The sequence below is a fragment of the Sminthopsis crassicaudata genome, chromosome 4, assembly GCF_048593235.1.
Source record: "Sminthopsis crassicaudata isolate SCR6 chromosome 4, ASM4859323v1, whole genome shotgun sequence".
Taxonomy (NCBI): domain Eukaryota; kingdom Metazoa; phylum Chordata; class Mammalia; order Dasyuromorphia; family Dasyuridae; genus Sminthopsis; species Sminthopsis crassicaudata.
Window position 1 is genome coordinate 467,032,865 of NC_133620.1, and position 24,103 is coordinate 467,056,967.

At 38.4% G+C, this 24,103-nt stretch overlaps 1 protein-coding gene across 6 annotated transcripts in view; it reads right to left on the reverse strand.

Annotated features, from left to right (window-relative positions):
* The window catches only part of ANKMY1 (ankyrin repeat and MYND domain containing 1), a 123,297-nt gene that overhangs the window by 23,584 nt on the left and 75,610 nt on the right, over positions 1 to 24,103 (reverse strand). For all 6 annotated transcript variants that reach the window (XM_074264175.1, XM_074264172.1, XM_074264170.1 and 3 more), the window contains 3 exons: positions 22,955 to 23,068; positions 22,517 to 22,682; positions 14,745 to 14,811 (listed from right to left, as the gene is read on the reverse strand). In XM_074264175.1, the coding sequence (XP_074120276.1) occupies positions 14,745 to 14,811; positions 22,517 to 22,682; positions 22,955 to 23,068 (347 nt within the window). The remainder of the gene's footprint in view (positions 1 to 14,744; positions 14,812 to 22,516; positions 22,683 to 22,954; positions 23,069 to 24,103) is intronic.

Here is a 24,103-nt window from a genome sequence, read left to right on the forward strand (position 1 = left end):
GAATAAATCAAGTCAAAGCTGACCCCCCCCCCCAAAAAATGAAAATGATCAACATTGGAAGGTCTGTGGAAAACCAGACAAAACAATGACCTGTTGGTGTGGCGTTCAGTTATTTTTCAGTCATGTCGACAAAGCTATTTTCTTTCTTTGAAAAGATATTGAAGTAGCTTGTGATTTCCTTTCCCGGATCATTTTACAGATAAAAAAATTGAGGCAGAGTTGTGAATTGATCCAACCATTCTGGAAAGCAAAATAGAATTATGCCCCCAAAATTGCTAACCTGCTAAATATGTGGCCCTGATCTCTTTAGAATGTCAGCTCTTTAAGGGCAGAGACTGGTTTAGTTTTATATTTTTATTTCCAATGTCCTACATTTTGAGAGAGCTTAATGTTCATCAAATGAATGAATCAAAGGGCAGGATTTTGACAGATGAAGAGGGCAAGGCAGAGAATTTTTTTAATAACTATATATTTCATCTTCAGTCCTCTAGGAGCCCAGAGATCAGGGAATCAGGCTTCTCAATACTTTGATCTTAGCACAAAACACTAAAAGAAAATGGAAGAATAGGGATCCGAGGCCAGCATTAGGCTAAAAGTACAATGTCCCAGCCTCATTCCTCTTTTCATCAGTAACTGGTTCTCTTACCTTCTCTCTCATGTGACAAGGGCACATGAAGAAACTGAAGGTTTTTAGTTCTGTTTTTAAAAAAGAAAAAGGAAAAGGAGTTAAGGACATTTGGCACTAAAGTAAAGCTGAGGGAGCCAGAAACAGAGGGCTCGACTTCCTTATTCCAAGGTATATCCTTTATCTCACCACAGTGTGTAAGCACATGATGAAGCAAAAATGGCTGGGATCTACACTGGGAGAGGCAGTCCTTACACTAAACCACAAGTCCAGACCAACCCAGCCAATATTCATATATGGCCCAGATTTGCAATTTCATTGGCTGAGGACATTCCCATGTGAGCAGGTCAACATCTCCTCTGCAACCCCATCTAAGAGAGATTTGTGTGAGGTCCCAAGAGGGCCATTGACTTGATAAACATCACTGAGGCTGCATGGGTCAGAGCATGGACAAGAACCAAGACTTCCTGACTATCCATTATGTCGTGCTGTTCCTCATGTGAATGAAACAGATTTGAAGGCACTAAAAAATGACCACATGAGAAATTCAGAGAGCCAGAGGAACTGATACAGCGAGAATTAAGCAACACAAACTGGCATGGCAACCATAGCAACATACTTGTAAAAAACTAGACAACTTGATACATCCTGGCTGTGTGACCCTGGGCAAGTCACTTAACCCCAAATGCCTCAGCAAAAAAGAAATAAAAAGCTGAACAATTGAAAAACTGACACAGGTCTCAGAAAAGATTACCCTCAAGATTGAGGGGTGGAGACCCAATAGGACAGAATACTGTATACGCTATCAGGAGCAGTCACTGTACCAAATGTTCTTGCTTTGTTGTTTCTCTTGTTCACAAAAGAGGGTTGACTCACTGAAATGTGGAGGAAGTAGTAATTAAAACAAAAAGCATCAGGAAGACAAACTTTAAAATAAACATTTTCTGTTTGCATATATTGGATTTAGCATATATTTTAACATGCATAACATATACTGGATTGCTTGCCATCTAGGAGAGGGGGTAGGGGGAAGGAGGAGAAAATCTGAAACACAAGGCTGTGCAAGGATCAATGATGAAAAATTATCCATGCATATGTTTTGAAAATAAAAAGCTTTAATAATAAAAAATAAACATATTCTAAAATGTGTCTATGTGCATATGTACACAGAGAGATAGATACACATCAACTGAGGAACTGATGGGAGATCTCATTTATTTTCATAGGGAATGTCAAGATGGCTCCACAATTAGGTAATGAATTATTTAACAAGAATTCACAATATGGTATCCGTCACTATTACCATATCTCCTGCAATTTATGAGGACATGGAAAGAAAAATATTATTTTTCAAAGAAAAATTAGGCTGGCATCAATAGCTTCCCGACTGAGTAACTGTTCTTAGTTAGCGCCCCACCCCAATCACCAAGCACTTATTAAATGCCAATTGTGTTCTGGACACTGAAGAAATAAAACAAAAATAAAATTCTTCATCCTCAAAAGTTTTACATTCTATCAGAAGAGACACATGAAAGATATGTACAAAATAAATATGATAATTTTGGAAGAGGGGACGATGGCAGTTAGAAGGAAAATCAAAGACTACACATTAAAGAAGCTGTTCAAGTTGAATCTGGAAGGAAATGATACCTTCTAAAAGATCTCAAGTCAAAGTGATGACAGAATTATAGAGCTAGAAAGGATCCTCCCTCAAAATCCAACTCCTCCACTATACAAGGATAAGAAGACTCAATGACTTGTCCAGTGTTACACTGAAAGTAAGAAGCTTTCTAACTACAAATCCAGAATTCTAACCATTGTACCATGAAATGCAGTAGTTTTAAAACAGCCATGGAGATTAAACAAAGCAGTAGGTTACTGAAAACTAGGATTGTTTTACTGAAGGATAGATTGATTGAAACAACAGAAAAAGCAAACAAATGAACTCATAATTACCTAATTGAAAAAAAGATACCGTGGCCATGCAGAAGGGGGGGAAAGTGATATCTGGAGATCAGTGCAGATAGGGAAAAATTTAATAATGTAAAAAGGGCTGGCAAATGGATAAGATTGAAGAAGCCCTGCTCTAGAGAACCTGACTCATCTATGAGAGTGAGAGTTGGGATGGTCATCCTCAAAGCTTATAATAGCGTCAGAGAGGATTTTCTTAAAACCTCAGCCAAGTATTCAACAAAGCCAAGTTTTCTTTTCAGAAACAAAAGAAATTCTTTTAAAATACAAATAATTTTGAAAATCTATTGTGGAAAGAGAGAAAATATCAAGTGTCTTTCCCTGTGTCAAACTAACCAGAATATGAGTAATCACCAAGTCAGGAATTTAAATCAATAAATATTTTACAACATGGATAAAATAGTCAAAATATCAATGCATTCACCATACCAGAGATTAAAAATAAAAGTAATGTTGTTTTGGTTACCAAGAAAACCTAACAAATGGGTTTGAAAATAACAAAAAAAAATGAGAAAGGAGAGGAATAAGTTTATTTTTAATGTCACAAAGAATGAGTAGGGAAAAGAGTAAAATGTTGATGAAAATCAGAAAATAATAAAATGTATAAGAACCATGTTAGTGTTTGTGTCTGAGTTAAGGATTACTATTAGTAAAATAAAGACTGTTTCTGACAAGCCAATTATTGTTTTTAAAGTACGGCAAAAGATGCCAAATTTTATAATAATAACCTTTAATGCATAGTAGACGTAACCATGAGGTCCTCTATCTAATTTAAGGAGTCTTCCAAGAAACTTGATGGGGTTATAGGACATTTGTCTCAGTCATCTCTGATGGAAAGACATGCCTCCCTAATTCCTTGTGGGTAGTAAAATAAAAAAAAAACAAAAAACCACCATGATTATCCTCCAGCTAAAGAACTAAAGTCATTGGGGAGGGATCAGCAATTCTGAACCTTGCAGTGATCCATGATAATCAGAGTTCACATGGGGCAAGTCAGAGGTGAGTAATAATTATTCAACAGTCCCCCAACAGGTAGCGACCCCTCTTGGAAGGGGCATAGTGAGGGCAATGGGGCTTTTGGAATATCACATATTTATTTTATTTGTTCGTATGGGCTGATTTCCACGTAGCTAATGTAATTGCTGTCAGAGGAAATAAAAAGTGTCTCATATTTAATATTTATATTGAACAATGAGTACCTTTGTTGGAAGAGGACTCAATTACCCACTTTAGGGCAAATTTTAGCCATGAATTATGCCTAAGTTTTGGGGTTTTTTAAAAAGATTTGTTGTTCATGACAAATATGGAAATATGTTTAAAATTATTGTGCAAGTATAACCTATTGCTTGCTGTCTCCGGGAAGGGAAAGGAAGGGGGGGAGAATTGGAATTCAAAATCTTACAAAGCAAATGCTGAAAACTAACTTTACATGTAATTGGAAAAATAAAATACTATTGAGAAAAATGAAAACATTTTTTCACATGTAGTTGGAAAGAGTTAATGAAATAAAATATATTTACAAAAAAAGAGAGATTTGATGTTGTTCTTGTTATTAGAGATTTTCATGGAGGAAATTGGATTGGGGAATGAATAAGCTACGGCAAGAGAATTTACCCCCCAGCTTACCCCCATCAGGGCCAGCTGTCCACTTCCTCTCCTTCCCCCCCTCCCATTATAAATGCAGGTCCATGTAATCCCACAGTTCCTAAGGTCACAGGGCACAAATTAATTGAATTACTCTATAAAAATGAAAAGTAGTTTTGAATGGATTAAAATACACAATCCATATTTCCTACATGAAAGACACCTAATGTTGAAAGGATCTATTGCTTTTTCTTTTCTCCCTTACTGGATCTAGGAGCTTCCAGTCTGAAACTGTCTCAAAGCATATAGGCTCATGCTCTTCAATTTCCAGTCTCAGAGAATTGCCTGGAGCACCGAAAGGCTGAATTACATTTGTTGTTGAGTGTTTTCTAACACAGTCTAAGAGTTTTGAAGACCTCATTTTCTTGGCAGAGATACTAGAGTGATTTTTTTCTCCAGTTCATTTTACAGATGAGGAAACTGAGGCAAACAAAGTTAAGTGACTTGCCCAGGGTCACCCAGCTAAAAGTGTCTGAGGCCAGGTTTTGATTCAAGAAGCCAAGTCTTCCTGACTTTACTCCTGGCACTCTAGCTGTGCTTCCCAGGCATTCCTACTTAGTTAGGATATGTCCATGGAAGAAACCAAAGATTTCTTGACTCTGATCTCAGTCCCCTATCCCTCATCCCATGCTTCAGACTCATTACCTAATAACTTTAAAGGATGATCTAAAGTTTGTAATGCTTCAGCTAATATTAGAAAATTTAGAATTTGAGTAAGACTCCACAAAAATAAATCCAAATGAGAAAACATTTAGAAAAATTGAATCATATTAGGCTTAAATGTACCACTGAAAATTAGCAAAGAACAGTGTTCAAATATCTACACACCAAATGGCATAGCAACTAAATTTATAAAGGAAAAGTTAATTGAACTGCCAAAGAAATTAGAAAGAAAACCAATAATAATGGGAGATTTTAATGCCTCACTAATAGAACGTGATAAATCAAACAAAAAGATAAGCAAGTAATGAATTACAAATGAAGAAAGTAATGAAGTTAGATGTGATAGAAAGATGTAGGTCATTTAATGGGAAGAGTATAGTTTGGGGTTTGGATTTTTTGTTTGTTTTTAGTGCATATGGAACAATGACAAAAACTGGAAAATGAAGTTACAAATAAATTCAGAAGTGGAAAAATTTTAATACTCTGTTTATAGACTCCAGGACAGCACTGCAGAATGTCTGGAAGGTTGAGCTCTGAGGCTAAATGCTCAAAAGTCTTGCTTCTTTCTACGTCAACAATGGGAAAGTCACCTAACTTCTCAATGGTTCTGAGCAAGTATGATTTTATTAACAAAATAATAACCAGCCTGCATTGAGAGAGGGAGCTCTCATGCTGATGAAATCCCAGGTCCAAATAAACACAAATTATAAACCACAATGCAATGAAATATTAATCAACAGAAAAATATATTTAAATGGAGACAAAAAAAAGATATTTTGAGGAAATGGGTCAAAAAACACTTTGTAGAAATAAGAGGAAATGTTGTTAAAGATTCTGAAACTATAAATAGATTATTATCAATATTTAAGGGAATTCAGACAAAGCAATACTCAGAGACAAGTTTATGTCTCTGAATATTTATGTTAAAGAGAGATAAAAAGAAAATTGAAGAGTTGTTTTCAGTTAAAGACATTAGAAGGGGGACAAGTACACTAAAAGCAAGCATAGACAAGAAATCAAAATATGAGAAACTGGTAAAATAGAAAATGAACTGAATAAGTTTAACACAACTGTCTTAGGTAAAAGTCTCTACTAGATTCACAAATCAATACTATCATTAAAAATGATCTCTAATAATTATAGCAACCACTATTAACAAAATTAATTCTTAATAATGCAAAAATATTTAAATGAACAAAATCAAAACTGAGAAAAGGGAGATCATAGTGAAATCAGAGAAAAATTACAGGCATAAATCTATCAGATATAGATAAACAAGATTGAGAATATAGAGAAATGATTGAAATTTTTTTGTTATTTGGTCAATTAGTCATGTCTGACCTTTGTGACCCCATTTGGAGTTTTTTTTGGCAAAGATACTGGTGTGATTTGCCATTTCCTTCTCCAGCTCATTTTACAGATGAGGAAACTGAGGCAAACGGGAGTAAGTGATTTGTCATACAGCATCTGAGGCTAGGTTTGAATTCAGGTTCTCCTTACTCCAGGGCTGCCATGTTTATTATCCACTTCACCACCTGGCTGCCCAGTTGAAAACTGTAAAATCCAAACTGACAGAAATAAGAAACAAGCAATCTATCTGAGGGAGAAATTATAAACATCATTAATGAATTACCATGTAAAAACCAAAATATAGGAGATTTCTTGTTATATAAAATAACCAGAAAATGAATAATCCCCATCCTAAATTTTCTAAAGCTGAAAAATGGCTGCCTCTTTGGATGAGGCAAGTATGGGTCCAGGGCCACTTGATAGTACTAAAATGCACAGACGGCCAGATCTGAATTCAGGAAGATGATTCATCTTAACTGAGTTCAAATCTGACCTCAGGCACTAGATCTGTGACCTGGAGCATGTCATTTAACCTTATTGCCTCAGTTTCCTCATCTGTAAAAATGAACTGGAGAGGGGAATGGCAAACCACTCCACTATCTCTGCCAAGAAAACCTTAAATAAGATGACAAAGAGAAGACACAAGTGAATAAATGAACATTTGTTCTCAGTGGACAGAATCAGCAATAATGACTAGAAGTTATGAAGAATCAGATTTAGGTTTAATGCTGTTCCTAAATGCAACGGGCTGCCTCTTTCCCATACGGGCAACATTTTTGTAAAAATGTCCCCAAGAAGTCACAGACTAGCTAGACTTCTGGGCAAAATTAGATATCTGTCTGGGAAGTAGAATTTCTATTTTTAGCCATATTGTGCTTCTAAGGATATATAAATTCTTCTCAACTTAATCAACTGATCATCTACAACAAAAATAAAAAGGTAAACTTGTGTGCACACAATATGGAAATACACTACAAAGAAAAGTAATTTAAATAATTCAGACCCCAAAACAAATTCCCTTTTCTATCTCTGCAAAAGACTATCTTAACTTGGAATTAAACAATAGTTTTCAGTCTGGTAGAGGCAAAGACTGCTCGAATATCTTTTATAAATTTCACAATGCTCTTTCTAAGGCAAATAAAGTACTTAATTCTCCATTTTTGAACATCTAAATCCTTAGGATCATTATAGAAGATGAGTAAAATCCCCATTAGTCTTGGCCAACAGCTCATTCTAGTAAAAAAAAAAAATGGGAGGAAAAGGGGAGGAGAGGAAAGGAAAAAGAAGAGGTGGGGAGGGAAAGAAAAGGGGAAAAAAGAATAAGTCAGGAGGGGTCTTCTATATTGAAATTGGCTCAAGGAGCCAGAAACTTGAGAGGGATTTATTATCAATGTTCATCAGAGCAAATAAAACACTGGTGAGTTTGTTATGATTCTCAAGGGTCCCAAGGGGCTTGGGCACAGATTCCATATGTACCAGCTTCCATCACCTAACTATGGGGTGGGAAGGGAAGAGGAGGTTTGGGATAAGCTTGATCGGAAGGGTTGGAGGGCACGGGGCAGATTCCTCCACCACGAGGGAATTAACTGAAAGGCTTAATGGAGAGGCAGGGAAGAATCAGAGAGATCTGGGGATCCCCGGCTGGGAGGGGCCCCAGAGATCATCAATCTAATTCCCCAACAATCAAAAGTAGCAAATAATATTTAATAAAGCCCCAGGGGCAGCACTGTGCAGAGGAAAGAATGCTGGGTTGAGAGTCAGAGGCGAGGCTAGGAATCCAATCTCTTGCCACTAATTGCTAGCTAAGTGATCTTGGGCAACTCATTTATCCACTCTCTGGGCCTTAATTTTCTCATCTATAAAATGACAGGACATCCTTTACAAGTCCCAACAAAGATCCATAGCATCTATGATCCTATGATTTAATAATGATGCTGAACGTCTAGCTAGGGCTTTAAAGGTTTATAAAGCACTTTCCCCATGTTTAACTTCATTTTATCCTCACAACTAGTCCATGAGAGGGATGAGATTAAGGAATTTCCCCGGAGTGATATAGCATCTAAATGTCTGGGGAAGGATTCAAATTTCGGTCTTCCCGACTCCAAGTTTAAGTGTTGGGCCCATGGTGTTGGTAGTTCTGTGCCCCAAAGCTTGTCCGGATCCAGGCAGTCCCCATGCTCCAGATGCTGCTCTGAACCCAGATGCCCTTACTTCAAAACCAGGCCTTCTTCCACCTCACACTTGCTGTTCCATGTCTGGGCTTGACCCTGTCTCAATGATAAGCTGGTGACATTTGGGAGTCCCTGCCAAAACTAGGACCAAGGAACACCGACTTAGCTCTAGAGCCAGAAGGTAGCAGAAACTACCTAGTCCAACTCCAGCTTTGTCCATTAATAAGCATTTATTAAGCAACTCCCACACGTCAGGCACTGTGCTAAGCACTAAAGATACAAAGAAAGTAAAAAATAAATAAATAAAAATCTGTCCCCGCTCTCAAGGATGATGAACAACTAAAGCCCAGAGGGGAAAGATCAAAGGTCACACACAAAGGGTCAGACAGGGAGTCTCCAATTCCCACTCAATCCACTGATCCTGCCACTGAGCCTCCATACCCAGTACTCTGCCATTTACCATGCTGCTGCTCCTGTTTTATTGAGTATTCTTCATTGTTTTTATCATTCCTGAGCCAAGCACAAAATATCGTATACAGTCGGGCATGTTCCTGCCTGCTCCCACCAGGCACCAGCTACTTAATGCAATGTAACGAGGGTTCCATGACATGTAGCTGGTTTGGGGAGCCGAATAAACGAGAATGAACTGACAAAAAACTGAATGTTGACCTTGAGACAATGGCTAAGGCCGTTATGACAACTTATGTTCAAGTTAAATAATGTAAATGCAAACAGACATTAAGCAAGTTGAGTTAGTAATACTGAGCAAAGTTTTTTAATAAGATTTTTTAAAGAAAAGGACAAGATACAAAAATACATTGCCTACAGAAGATATAATTTTTAAGCAGAAAGATACAGATTTAAAATAAGAGACTGGGAAGGATGTGGGGGAGAAGAAATACATTATTCATCTCCCTAAAAAACAAGAGTTAAAGTCATGATTTCAGACAAAGCTGAATTCAAGTTAGGAAATAGGAGAGATTAGCATGGCAACTATATCCTGACTGAAAACTGACTTGACATCAAATATATGTGAATATTAAATATATATGTGTGTGTGTATGTGTGCGTGCGTGAGAGAGAGAGACAGAGGGTGAGGGAAAGAGAGAGAGAGAGAGAGAGAGAGAGAGAGAGAGAGAGAGAGAGAGAGAGAGAGAGAGAGAGAGAGAGAGAGAGATGTAGATTGAGTGTCAGATCTAGAATCAGAAAGACCAGAGTTCGAATCTAGTCTGACACCCACTGGTGGTATGACCCTGAGCAAGCAACTCAACCCTGGCTGCCTCAGTTTCCTCAAGCGAGTTAGAAAAGGAAATGGCAAACGTTTTCAGTGCCTTTGCCAAAAAAAGAAAAAAGAAAAAAGCTCCGATTGGGTCATGAAGAGTCAGACAGGACTGAAATGACTAAATAACATTATCTATCTTACAGAATAGCAAATAAATTTGCAAAGAAAAAGTAAACTGCATTTCAAAAAGCACTAGACAGAAAAAAAGAGGATGACTTCAATATTCAACTTTTAAAAGATAGTAAATCAAATATGAAGATTTATAAGGAAGAAATTATAGATAGAAATAACAAAAACTAGATTTGATAGATGAAAAGAATTGACTTTTTATTCAGATGTACGTAAGGCATTCACAAAAATATCAATCACAGTCTTGAGTAAGAAGAGCTTATAAACAATTGTATAAAACCAGAAATTTGAAGCACTATTTTTACAGACCCACAGCACAATTATAGGAGTATTCATTGAAGGAAATATGATCACAAGATAGTGGTCTAAATGGAGACTAAAATTATTATCCCAAGAATAAAGGGGAAGGGAGGGGGGGTCAAACACCAAATTAAATGATTAAAAATATTTAAGTTAAAAACAACAACATTACATATTTTAAAAGTGTGTGGTCCAGGTATAAACCGAGGGGATTTTTCTTTCTTTGACATTTTAATTTTTCCTGGATATGGGGAAATTTTTAGACCAGAAAGGATACCAGATTCCAGACACCTTTGACCAAAGTCGTTCTAACCCATCTGAAGAAAAGGCAAGATATAAAAAGGTTTGGGGCTGTACTTTTACTTCCTCCTGGGACTTAAGAATAGAGAGGGGAGCAGCAGCAAGGAAGCTGTGAACAACCAGGGACCCAAATAGTGTCCCAACAGGGGACCACATGGATAGAATATGATAACCATATTCAGTGGTACCTAGAGGCTCCTGAATTATCCCAAATGTTGCCATTCGTCAGCCTGTCCTGAGCCTGAAGTGTAGTTCATATTGTATTCCCTTTTTTGAGAGAGAGAAAGCTGACTTCCTCCTGCCTTGTGAGCTTTCTCTGTAGGACAATCCAGGAGGGAAAGAGAGTGTGAAAGGGAGGTAGTTAGCAGTGGCTCTTTCCATACAGGTAGAGAAGAATTAGTGCATTATTTTTAAATGTTCATTCTATACACTTTAAAGCTGCAGTGAATGACTAGTTGCCCATCTAAATTGATGGGTGCAGGGAAGAGAAATGAGCATATCACCCAGTATGTTAGCTGTCTCTCCTAGCTTTGTATTATCTGCAAATTTGATAAGCATGCAACCGATGCCTTTCTATAAATCATTGATGGAAATGTTAAACAGACAGGGCTATGCAGCTTTCAATTATTCCAAGACGTGGGGGCCAAAGCCAGATCATTGCAGTCATTTTAATTGTATATTTATTTCATTTTATATTTTAATTAATTTTTTAATTTAATTAAATTCATTGAATTTAATTAATATTTTATATTAATAGTTCATCTTCTGAATTAGGATTCTGGGAGCAGCTTTTAATGGGAGGGAATGAACAAAAAATGAGGATTGCCATTCAGAATGGAAAACAACTTAGACTTGTTCAGGCTTTGAGCATCCTCTAATGACCAAAGGTGGTATTGCAATCTCCTGAAAGGTTGATAGCCCCATATGTTCAGTAGAGTGCCATTTATTGGCAAATTTGGATACAGCATTCTGAATTTATTCAAGCCTATTGATTGGATTTTGACCTATATAATAGCATCAATAACCCAAAATCAAACACTTATCTCTCATTCAGAGGTAAAGAAGATCTTAAGCAACTTTATTTCTATGAATGTTTATAATAACGGAACAGAAAATCACTAATGAGTTGGGCTTTCCGTTATAAAAAAGTAACTCATTAATGCAGTCAAAATAATCATAAGAGATGAAAATTAAAGGAAAAATTAACAGAATTAAATACAAATAATAGAATTCTTTTTAAAGAGTTCTTTTCAAAGGCAATACAATTAAACCTGGAGAATAATAAACCCAATTTAAGCAATAATAAAAGAAAACCAAATTGCTAAAAAAAAAAAAAAAAAAAAAGTGATTAAAGAAAATTATTTGAGATAATTTCCCACAATTACATGCAAACCAAATTAAGAAGGTAAAAGAAATCATTAAGTATCAAAGAAAACATAAAAAAATATAAGTTGACAAAATAACTAAAAGAGAATCTAAAAGCAATTTCTGGGGTAGAGGCGAATGAGTACAACTTTAAAGCACTATCATCACTTAAGGAGATACTAGAATCAGAGGGTATGAATTCTATTAAATAATTTTTAAATCCCTATGCTACATAAACTGTTTTCAAAAATAGAGAAAGGGAGCATTTTAGTCTATTTAATTCTAAGAGTCGAATTTTGTTCTGATCTGCAAATAAATGAAGGCTAAGGTAAAGAAAGAATTACAGACTAATATTATTAGTGAATAGCAAAGCCCCACAAAAATCCAATAAAATATTGACAAATGAAATTCAAAGAGTATTTATTATAATCAAATTAAATTTATGACAGGAGCCAAAAGATTTTTCACGATTATGGGGAAATATGTAATCACATTATAAAACTAATTAATGACTATATCCAAATGATTATATGAAAAGATTAAGTCTATGATAAAATGCAAACCAATTTTATTTGAATATACACTAAGTATTACAACAGAAAAATTTCTTTTCCCCTTAACATAAAAGCAAGTATTTAAATAAACTAAAAATTCAACATTATATGTGTTGTACCATCTCCAGAACTACTACTTCATTCACAATGACAGGTTAACTCACCAGAAAGCATTGACGGCCTTTTAAGATAGGGATAACAATGAGCAGTTGAAGGATTTTGGGGTTTTGGGGTTTTTTTTAGTATTATTGCTTATACCCTCCCAAATATGGTGTGTTCTCAACTAATTATCCATTAGCTAGCCAGAATTAATTAGCTTTAGGGAAAGATTTACTAAGGTAGCAAGCCTTTTGTATCTATAAGAGAAGTCTTTGGTCCGTTGGAGGAGAGAGAGAGAGAGAGAGAGAAATACAATACCTCCTCTGCGTTCACTCCTAGCCCCTTGCTGCTTTCTGGTACATGTTCAACATATCTTACTTCTCAGTATTTTTCAAAATTTTATTTTGAGAATCCAAGAGAATTAAAACAAAAATACTAGACCAAAATAGATACGCCCAGAAAAATCATCAGCACTCCTATCATCCAGGAAAATGAAGGGGGGAAAGTGATTAAAAAAAAAAGAAGAAGAAGAAAAAAGAACAATACCATTTAAAAGAATTACAAATGAATTACATGTGTGTATGAATGATACTACTAAGTCAGCTTTAAAGGTCAGCTATGAAACAAGTTTTATGGAAAAAATACAAAGATATTCAATGCTAATGAATGGTATACGAGTGTCATGGAATATTACTGTTCTATAAGAAATAATGAACAGGCTGATTTCAGAAGTCTGGAAAGACTCACATGAACTAAGGCTAAGTGAAGTTAGCAGAACCAAGAAAACATCACACACAGTAACAAGAAGACTGTGAGATGGATCAACTTTTATAGACATGGCTCTTTTCAACAAGGCAATTCCAATACCGAGATGGAAAGTGCCATCCACATACAGAGAGAGAACTATGAAGACTGAATGTGAATTGAAGCATGATGTTTTCATCTGGTTTTTTTTTTCTCCTCATGATTTTTCCCTTTTGATTTAATTTTTCTTGTACAACATGACAAAAATGGAAACGCGTTTAAAAGAAGTGCATATATTCAACCTGTATCAGGGATTGCTCGCTATCTTGGGGATGGGAGGTAGGGAGAAAAATTTGGAACACAAAGTTAATAATAATTATATATAATGAGTCTGAGACTCTCATTGAATTGCCCTCAATGTTAGCCTTTATCATAGTACCGATTCACCTACCTTTCTGCTCTCACTTTTGCCTTTGTCCATGAGTAGTTACTGACAGATATTCTCCATATATTCTGCTCTCCAGTCTTCCTTACAAATACTGACTAGGTCACTATTATTCCAAAGCTACCTTTAAAGATGAAGTCTCTCCTAGGACAACTTTTAATTATTTGCATCAATGGCACTCTATTCTCAATACTCTATATTCTAGCCTCCATCAAGAGACACGATGCAGAAACCAGACACAGCAAATTTTTTCTGACTCAAACAAACCACAGATGATGCCCAATATCAGCTGAATTTTAATTCGAGATATCCCCATAATGCCCCTCTCTTTGAAAATAATGGTAATGAACCCAAAACAAACAAAAACCACCAAGCACTAACAGTAGAGGTTAGTATGGCACACTGGAGGACATTGGCTCCAGAACCGGAAGATCCGAGTTCAGATCCTACCTCTGTTACTCCCTAGGTAATATAACCTTGAAAAAGTCACCTGACCACCTCACTGAGTTTCTGCTTATCTATAATACCAAAGGATCAAACTAGATGGCTTCTTCCAGCTGTCCCAGCCCTAGAATTATGATACTAAACATGACAGAATGTATTAAGAGATTCTTTATTTCTTTGAAATTCTCAGCAAACAACTCCAAATTTGTCAAAATATTCTTCCAAAATCGCATCATAGTATCTCCTAAACATCCAGATCCAGAGTTTTATACCCAGACAATTAAATTAATAAGAAATCAGAAAGTCAAAAGTAAAAGCAAGAACATTGTATATTAAAGATTAAATAAAATACAAGAAAAAATTTTAACTAAAATTGTTAGATTTGTGGTTATTCTCCTGAGGAAAACAGTCCTTAATCTAGGCTTTGTAAACATTAGAAAATATATTTTATAATTTGTTTTCAATGTAAAGTATTTCTGTAATAATCCTATGTATTTTTTTCATTTATAAACATTCTGAGAGACTGTCCATTGGCTTTACCATACCTCCAAAGGTAGAGATGACCCAAAGAAGGGTAAAATGTCCTCCCCAAAGTGGGAGCCAGTGTTCATTTAAATAAGTAGACTCAATTAGCCAGAGTTCAGGATTCTTTTCTTACCTTATTTCTCCCTCTGGTATTTTAACAGGCAAGACACTCTTCTTCTTTGATCTAGAGGATAATTCAGCTGTGGAGAGAGAAAAGGAAAGGGACGGGGAGAAAGGAAGGGAGAGGGAGAAAAGGAGAAAGAGAGGGAAAAGGGGAGAGGGAGAAAGGGAGAGGGGGAAAGGGAGAGGACGAAAGGGAGAGGGGGAAAGGAAGGGAAAAATGTAGGGGAGAGGGAAGGAGAAGAAGAGACCTAAATTAGCTATCAGAGAAGTACAGATGACCATACTATTTTGGGGAGTGGTCAAACAATCTATCCCTGAATTCTATCAGCTGAAATGATGTTTTTATGCACATTACACAGATGTTCATGATTTCTACAAAACAGCTCATAAATCTTTAGTAACTGCTTTAAAAAAATAAAAAATAAATAAAAAAGATTTTTAATTGATAACTTTTGGTTCTATATATCACCTTCATTTTCAAATAACCACAAAACTTTAGGATTACTTTTTTGTAAATGTAATTTAACATTTTTTCCTGCACATATTTTTCTGAGCCATAGAATGAATGAATCCAGCACTTAGCACAGATCTGGCACAAAGGTGGTCCTTGGTTTTTTAATAAAATCTCAGAATCTCAGACTTGAAAGGATTTCAGAATTCGAAACAGTTAGTTGATATAGTCCATCCCTTGGAATCAAGAAGGCCCAAGTTCAAATCTCGCTTCCAGCACTCTGTATTTGTATAAACCCTGGACCTGTCACTCAGCCGCAGTTTCCTTATCTATAAATTATAGATCATAATAGCACCTACCTTTTGGGGTTGCCGTGGGGATTAGAGACAATCTTTGTAAAACCGTTTGCAAAACCTATAGCATGAGATAAATGGAAGCTATGGCCACCATCTTCCACCTTATCATTATGTCCCCCAGCTCCCTCATTTTATAGCTGAATCAGCTGAAGACCAAGAGTGACCCTAAGAGGTATGAAGGTAGGATTTGAACTTGTCTTCCTAATTTCAAATAGGGTCCTTTCTCGTTTACCAGTTCAGGCTCCTTCCCTGAGAGAAAACAATACCTCTTCAGTGCTTCTGCCGCTAAGACACAGAAAAATTATAATCAAATCAAATCTCACTCTCCTTGAGAACAGAGCTGTAGCCTTCCTCACATAAGGCCTTCCTCACAGTAGTTCAATCAATAAATAAAACATTTATTTAGTATCGACTACGTACGAGGCACTATGCTAAATAATGGGGACAGGGACACACAACACACACACACACAGGGTGTCAAAGTTTCTCCCTGCCCTCAAGGAGCCAACAGTCTAATGGGAGAGACCAGAAGTAAATAAATATGTCTACACCAGCTTTAAACAGGAGAATAAGGAAGCCATTAACAGAGAGAAGGCACACTGGACAAAGTCAGAAGCACCGAGAAGACTCCTGTGTAGACACCAACCTGAACAATGACAAGGAAGAAAATGCAGGGAGAACTCAAGTAAGAGTCTTTGGGGAATGCTTGGCTGGCACCTTAGAGTTTTTTAAGACATGGAGAAAAAAAGGAAGAGAGGAAAAATATAAACGAGAGGGGTGGTTCTGTGAGATGGCAGAGGACAAGCAGAACTCTGAAGAAATCCATGTTTGGAATGCCAAGGGCAATGGGGAGGTACCAGGATGCCACGGAAAGAACAGACTCTGGGTCATGAGTTCAAGTCCTGGGTGACTGGAGTAAGTCCCCTCCTCTCCATTAATGAAAAAGGACCTTCCTTTCCTAAATCCATCCGAAAAAGTCTGGGAAGGGTATGGAGGGAAGCTGTCAGGAGGCAGGGAGAAGCAGGACTGTTCCAATGTTCTCCCTAGTGGGAGGAGAAGAAAAAGAAGAGGGGAAAGAGGGGAGTCAGAGAGGGAAAAAGAGAAAGAGAAGAAAGGAGGGGAGAAAAAGGAAAGAAAAGGGAGGGGGAAAAGGGAGGAAGGAAAGGGGAAAAGGGAGGAAGGATGAGAAAGAGGAAAAAGGGAAGTGGGAGAGAGAAAGAGAGAAGGGGAAAAGGAAGAGAAGGGAGGGAAGGGGAAAAGAGAGGAGAGAGAAAGAGAAGAGAAGGGGGAGAGGGGGAATAAGGAAAGAGATAGGATTCGAGGAGAAGAAAAAGGGGGAGAGAGGAAGGGAAAGAGAGGAAGAGCGGGGAGGAAAAAGATAATGGAAGAAAGGAGGAGGGCAGTGGGAAAGGAGGAGTTAATCCCAACTGCCTCATATCTCTACCATAATTTCCTTGCTTGCTACAGTCAAAACCAATTTGTTTTGTTTTGTTTTGGGGGGGGGGAAGGCTAGGCAGTTGACACCACCTTCCCAGTTCCGCCATTATCTTCTCAGCCCACAACAGAAGAGAAATGAGAAGGAAGGAGCACTGGTTTCCAATGTAGCCTCTGACCTTAGGCAAAGTACTTCAGCTTCCTGAACCTCCTCTTCCTCATGTGTAAGACTGGGGGGGAGGGGCTCGGTTACTCAGTTTCCAAGACCCTGACAGCTCTAGATCTATCCGCCAAAAATGGCTTCTGAATTTTCTTCTTGATCTCAACTTAGGAGTCTATGCTCTTATGTTGCTTCTGTTGTCTGCTAAGAAGAATGATCACCAGAAGGGTTAAAAGAATAAAAATTATTATTAGGGAGTTGAAGCACAAGAAAAACAAGGACACAGAAAGACGCAGCCTTCCCCCCCCCCCCAGCTGCATCTGATGCATTAAATCACTAAGGCAGATGAATTACATGGCAAGGGATTGAAAGAAGGGGAGGGGGAGGTAATTGATGAGTCATCATCTGTGATCCTGGGACAATTATGGACAAAGGAGGAGGGGAGAGGCAGGACTGGAGAAGGCTAAATGTTGTCCCTGTTTTCAAAAACAAAAGGAGAGGCTGGGAAATCTGACTTTGATTCCTGGCAAAAGCCCAGACATATTCAAGGGATGGTTCCTGATTCCTTAAAAAGGGAAGCGAGGATCACCAGGAGCCAGCTCGACTTCATCCTGAACAAAGAGGCAGACTAATCAAATGCCCTTTTCTGACAGGGTTACTGAACTAGCAGAGCAGAGAAATGCTAGGAACATAATTTGCCAACTTTCAGCACCTTCACGGAGTCTCTCAGGCTATGCTGGCCACACAAAATTGAAAAAGGAGAGCCAGAGACGAGCGGGCAGGGAGTTCAGTGACCATGCCCAAAGGCTGACGATTGACAGGTTTCTTCACCTTGAAGGGTGCGTAGGACACTCAGAAAACTGTCCTTAGTCCTATCTAATTTATCATTTTATCATCAACTTGGACAGAGCTTGTAGGTTATATGAAGTTTGTAGATTAGTAGATTAGGTAACAATTCAGAAAAATCTGAGTGAATTAGAGAAATGAACCAAATTGTATATGATTTAACTTAATAAAGCTATTATTATTTGGATGGAGCTGCTATTGTAGGAGTAATTACGCCTGCAGCGTCATTTCCCTAAAGTAGAGAAGGCCCAGGTTACATGAGGCATTAGTGAAGTGGACCAAAGATAAACATGTCTTCCTGTACTCTTCCTATAGGAATATCCGTGTGTTTGGTATATTATTCACTAGACCTTTGGAAAAACCATTAATAGAGCAAAAGTCTTTCTCAACACGGATTCAAAACATCAATCTTACTAGAAAATGAGGGAGCCGTGAACGGTTCAATGGTTTGAGCGAACACGCCCAACAGGATCCAGCCTCATGGCAGCAGAAGCGAATGCTGTCTTAGCAGGACAGAGGAAGCCATCCAGAATGAGATGAGCTTCCCAGGACCCCGGGCCCCAGCCCGGACAGACCCAACTGGAGAACAGTGGGGGGAGTGGTGGGTGCCATGTTTCTGGAAGGCCGTTGACAGGCGACAAACGACGTGTCCAGTGGCAGGTGGCCCTCCCCACCTTAGAAAGGCCGGACTTGATATTACAAAACAAAGGGTTACTTAAGACCTGTAGGGGATGGGACAACAACAAATCCCTGGCTCCCAGAAACAAGCTGTTAGGCATAAAAGAATTAGGATTGCCTAGGAAGCCAAAGACCTCCTGAGTATTATCATTAGGTAATCAATCCAAGGTCAGCTGGGTTTTTCAAGGCAAGAATTAGGCTCATTTTTTAGGAGCAGCTGAGCCCAATTAGATTGTGATGGTCCTAACAGCTGCCTGAGACATTATTATTCTAATTCCTTGTAATCTTTTTTTTCTTCTATTATGCAGTTCGGTTTCCAAGGTAAGACATCTGTTTCTCTGGGAATGGGTATTTTTCACCTGGGAGTCAATTTCTGTTTAGCAAGCATGAAAGCTGAAGAAGGAAAATGTATTCCAAGGCATGAAGATGTCATCTTTCAGTTTACAGATTAATTATGGGCTTGTGAAGCTTTTCCCAGCTCTCTGCCTTCCCTGCTGTACAGTTTTAGCATCCCCGGATGAGTCCGACCTCCCGGGGGTGGAACGGCCCTGCCAGGAGCTAACTGCCATCCCTCGGACGTTGGGATTAATGAATTCCAGTCCACTAGGAAAAGCTCTGGATCTAGATGGGGAGGGAGGCTTTTGCAACGGAGCTCGGATAGAAAGAGAATGCCAGGGAAAAGTCCATCCCATAACCAGACAGCCAGGTTGGTGCCTCCTACATTTACTGCCTTCACCTGGGCCTGAGCCAGCCTGGGACTCAGAAAAAGGTGCAGAAGCTGAGTTATATATATATACCATGCCAGTGAGTCACTGAGGCAGCCAGGTGCTCCAGAGCTCAGAGCTAACTGGGGTCCTAGGGATGGAGCTAAATCCTCTCAGATAATCCTGGGGGTTCTGGCTGGTGGAAACCAGACCCTCAAAGTGTAGTAACAGTGTAGTAGAAAAAAGGGGGGCCAACATTGAATTTTGAGGGAAGGGAAATGAAATCAATATGGTTTAAATGAGATGAATAGAGAAGCCAGAAGATAAAACCTAAGAGTTTAATAGTTCTGATAACAGATTTTAATGAAACTTTATGAAAAACAGAATGACTACTTGGTCACTTAACCCTTCCTAGGCCTCAGTTTCCCCTACTGAAGAATGATTAGATTAGATGATTACTGGATTAGACAAGACTGAAGATCCTTCCAACCCTATCTGAGGTCCATATTGAAGGATTAGAGATGAAAAGAATGATTTCCCACATCTGGAATTAAACCCTTTTTCTCATCTATCCTTAGAATCCTAAGTTTCCATTGGGTACCATAGAAAAGCTCTTCCTGATCCCTTCTGATACTAACACCTTTGCCCCCAAGTAACCTTGTATATATTCCTATACAAGGTGTCCCCCCCAAATGGACTATAAACTCCTTGAGGGCAGAATTTGCTGGTGCTCATTTATCTTCCTATCCCCAGTGGCTAGGATACAGTAAGCATTTAATAAATGTTTGGTGGATTAATTGTACATAGCAATGTGAAATAAATCAATCTGTTGTCATACATGTATGTGGGAGAGTAGAATCTATTGTCATGCATGTATGTGGGAGAGTAGGATCTGTTGTCATACATGTACATGGGGGAATAGGATCTGTTGCCATGCATGTACTGGGGGGTAGGATCTGTTGTCATACATGTACTTGGGAGAGTAGAATCTGTTGTCATACATGTATGTGGGGGATAATATATGTTGTCATACATGTATGTGGGGGATAATATATGTTGTCATACATGTACGTGGGAGAGTAGAATCTGTTATCATACATGTGTGTGGGAGAGTAGGATCTGTTGTCATACATGTATGTGGGGGATAATATCTGTTGTCATACATGTATGTGGAAGAATAGATCTGTTGTCATACATGTACGTGGGAGAGTAGAATCTGTTGTCATACATGTGTGTGGGGGATAATATCTGTTGTCATACATGTATGTGGAAGAGTATCAGAGAAGAGAGAGAACATTTCTACTTAAGAGCATCTCTTCCTAAGCCATTGTCTCCTGTCTTGAAAAGTCACTTAACCTTCTCCAATTCAACCTGTTTCATTGCCTAGAAAATGAGATTAATAATAATAAAATGGCAATAACAATAGCATTTGCCTCTCCAGAGTGGTTTGGAGAATCAAGTGGATATGTGGATATATCACGTAATATATGTGCACATGTGCATATATATACTTATAATATGGACATGATATATAGAACACGTATATTCATAACATGGGTGTATAATATATGACCATATGTGCATTTGCATTTATATTAATATGCAATACATGTACATATAGTCATAATTTTATATGATAAACCAATATGTATATATATTCAATAAAGTGATATGATATGTGCACAAATATTCATCATGTGAGTATAGCACATAATATGTGCAAATATATATATTATATTTGTGATAAGACAATATCCTATACTATTTGTAATATTTATTCACAACATGGAATTATCATAAAATATGTATGTATTCATAATGTAGATATATCCTATAATATATGCACATGTGTATTCATGACATATCTCACATCATATATGTATTATGTGATCATAATGTAGCTATGTCATATGTATACATGTATATTTGTAATATATCATCATTTATATATTCATAATATGGATCTATCATATAATATGTCCCCACCCTCAACCTAATAGGGGAGACAACAGGCAAGCAAATATATGCAAAGCAAGCTATATACAAGGTAAATAGGAAATAATTCAGGTAGAGCACTAGAACTGGAGCAGGTTTCCTGGAGAAAGCAGGATTTCCTTTTAAGATTTAAAAGAAGGGAGCAGCTAGGTGGCTCAGTGGATAGAGCATCGGCCTTGAACTCAGGAGGACCCGAGTTCAAATCTGGTCTCAGACACTTCACACTTCCTAGCTGTGTGACCCTGGGCAAGTCACTTAACCCCAGCCTCAAAAAAAAAAAAAAGAAAGAAAGAAAGAAAGAAAGAAAGAAAGATTTAAAAGGAGTGAGATGAGGGGTGCCAGCCAGAGCAGAATAGGAGCAGCATCCTAGAGGTGGGGACCAGCCGGAGAGGATGCCCTGAGCCAGAGATGGAGGGTCTTGTTTATGGAAGAGCCGAGGGGCCAGCCACCCCATGTACAAGAGCACCTGTTTGAGAGTAAGGTGCAAGAAGACCAGAAAGATAGAAAGGACGGGACTACAATGCAGAATAGAACACGAACTTTAAAAAGTAAATCAACTGCACAACTGACTTTCACCACTTCACACTGAATGCTCTTTTCTGTTCAATGGAAAACTCATACTGATGGTTATTTGTTAATGAAATACTGAATTTTTACAAAATGGACAAACTACTAATTATGCAATGGAAACCTGACTGCTGGTGACGGAGTAAAACTTTGACGTTGAATATAATAAGGGATGGAGATTAGGACTGAGTTTGTGGTTTTTGCTGGAGGAGGACATGCCTTTTCTCAATGGACAGCACTTTCTCATCGATATCTAGTCTTAGAACTTGTCTGGAGGACGATGTCAGACTCGAATAGCAATGAGGGCCACAAACCTTAGATGAGCTCTCTGCCGGGGACATGCTGACTTAGAAAACCACAAATTAGCCTCATCTAGGTTCTACTGTATTTGTGTTTATGTTGTTAAACATTTCCTGATTACATGTGTATCCAGTTCCTGTCCACGCTCCTAGCTGCTGATGGGAAATTTCTCACCAAGAATGGCCAGACCCCACATCCTCTTGCCTCCAGTCCAGCCTCTCGGGGTGCTAATTTCCCAGCATGGTTCCCTAGGACCCAAGGCTTTCAGAACCTGTTCTGGTTTTCACTCACCCTTCTTGGACAGCAGCAACTGTTTGCGATCCCACTCATCTTCTTTGGCCAGGACAGCCTTGCGGAGCCGGAGGCCCATGTACTCTAGGAATTTTTTACGCAACACCAGCGTTTCTCGCTCAGACTGTGTCAACGAGTGCAAAGGAGTGTGGGCTATCCGCCTATCCTGCAGTGCACAGAATTCATTACTCTACAGTAATTAGCATCCAGAGATCAAAAGCAGTGAGAAACAGAGCATCCAGGGGCTGAACCTGCACCGTTCTAAATCCAGATAAGGAGTCCAAAACCCCACATCTTTGCCAGATCGCCTGGGAAATATTTAATCTCTTACCCTGAGTTTTCTGAAAGAAAAGGACGGAAGGACGACAAAGGGAGACTAAGTGTGCCGTACCTAGTATACTTTTCCTGAAAGGTGGGCTGCTTGGGGTGCGGGGATACCTGGTAGAATTTGAAGTATGCATAATCCACGGCAGTTCCCACAGCTGATTTATCTCCTTGGACCAGCTTAATTGGAATCAGGATATCAGCCCCAAATTGCATGAGTCTATCGACCTGCAAAGAAAAAGGCCTTCGTCAACCAAAGCAAGAGCTCTGTAGACAATAAGGAAACCATTTTGCCCCTTTCTTTTCTGAGGTGGGGACTATGAGTGTGGAGACTGCATAAATGGAGTCTTTTTTCACATGTTGATTAGTTTTATGAACTATTCATCTCCCATTTTAAATTCTTTGTTTTAATTGATGGCCCTCTAAGGAATAGGGGGGAGAGATACTTTGGGAAATATAGAGGATGTAAAAATAAAAGATCATTGATGGAAAATTTAACCAACGATAATAATAATGAAGCTACTTGGAGTTCTTAAAATTATCACTGAAAGTAAATAAGGCAAAAGAATATACATGGGATGGGTTGGCCACCAACAGAAAATGGGACCAGGACAAATAACGTCACAGAGTTTGCTTCTCTGGTTAATGTTTACCAGAATAAACAAGCTACCAGTGTAGAAACTAGGACATCTGGACACATTTATTAGTGTTTGTCCCTTTGTGAAGAGCCTAGCTCCAGATGTGGAAGGGACCTCAAAGACCAGCTTGTTTAAGCCCCCCGCTTGATAGGAAAAGCTAGCATCTGTCCAATGCTTTGAGGCTTACAAAGGCTTTACTCATCCTGTATTATCTCGTCTTATTCCCCTCCTCCTAAGATTAATCAAGGATTCCATGACTGGGACATTCCCCTCCTCCTAAGATTAATCAAGAGTACATTTAAACTTGAAATCATGGGAAAACCTAAGGGCCTGGCACAATTACTGGGGCCCTGGGAACTTTAAATAAGATTGAGTCCCTAGAATCTCACAACTATAGATGGGAAACCTAAAGTTAAAAGAGATGGACCCATCTTTGCCCACACAGCTAAAAAGTGACAGAGGAAGGACCTGAACTCAGCTCTCCCCAACGCCCTATCTCCTATTCTATCCCCATCTGCATCTGGCTACCTACTAACAGATAAGGAATTGAAGTCAAATGTCTCAGTGTCACATAGGACAAAGTATCAGAAACAGAATCCAAGTCCAGGTCCTCTGACTCCAGAAA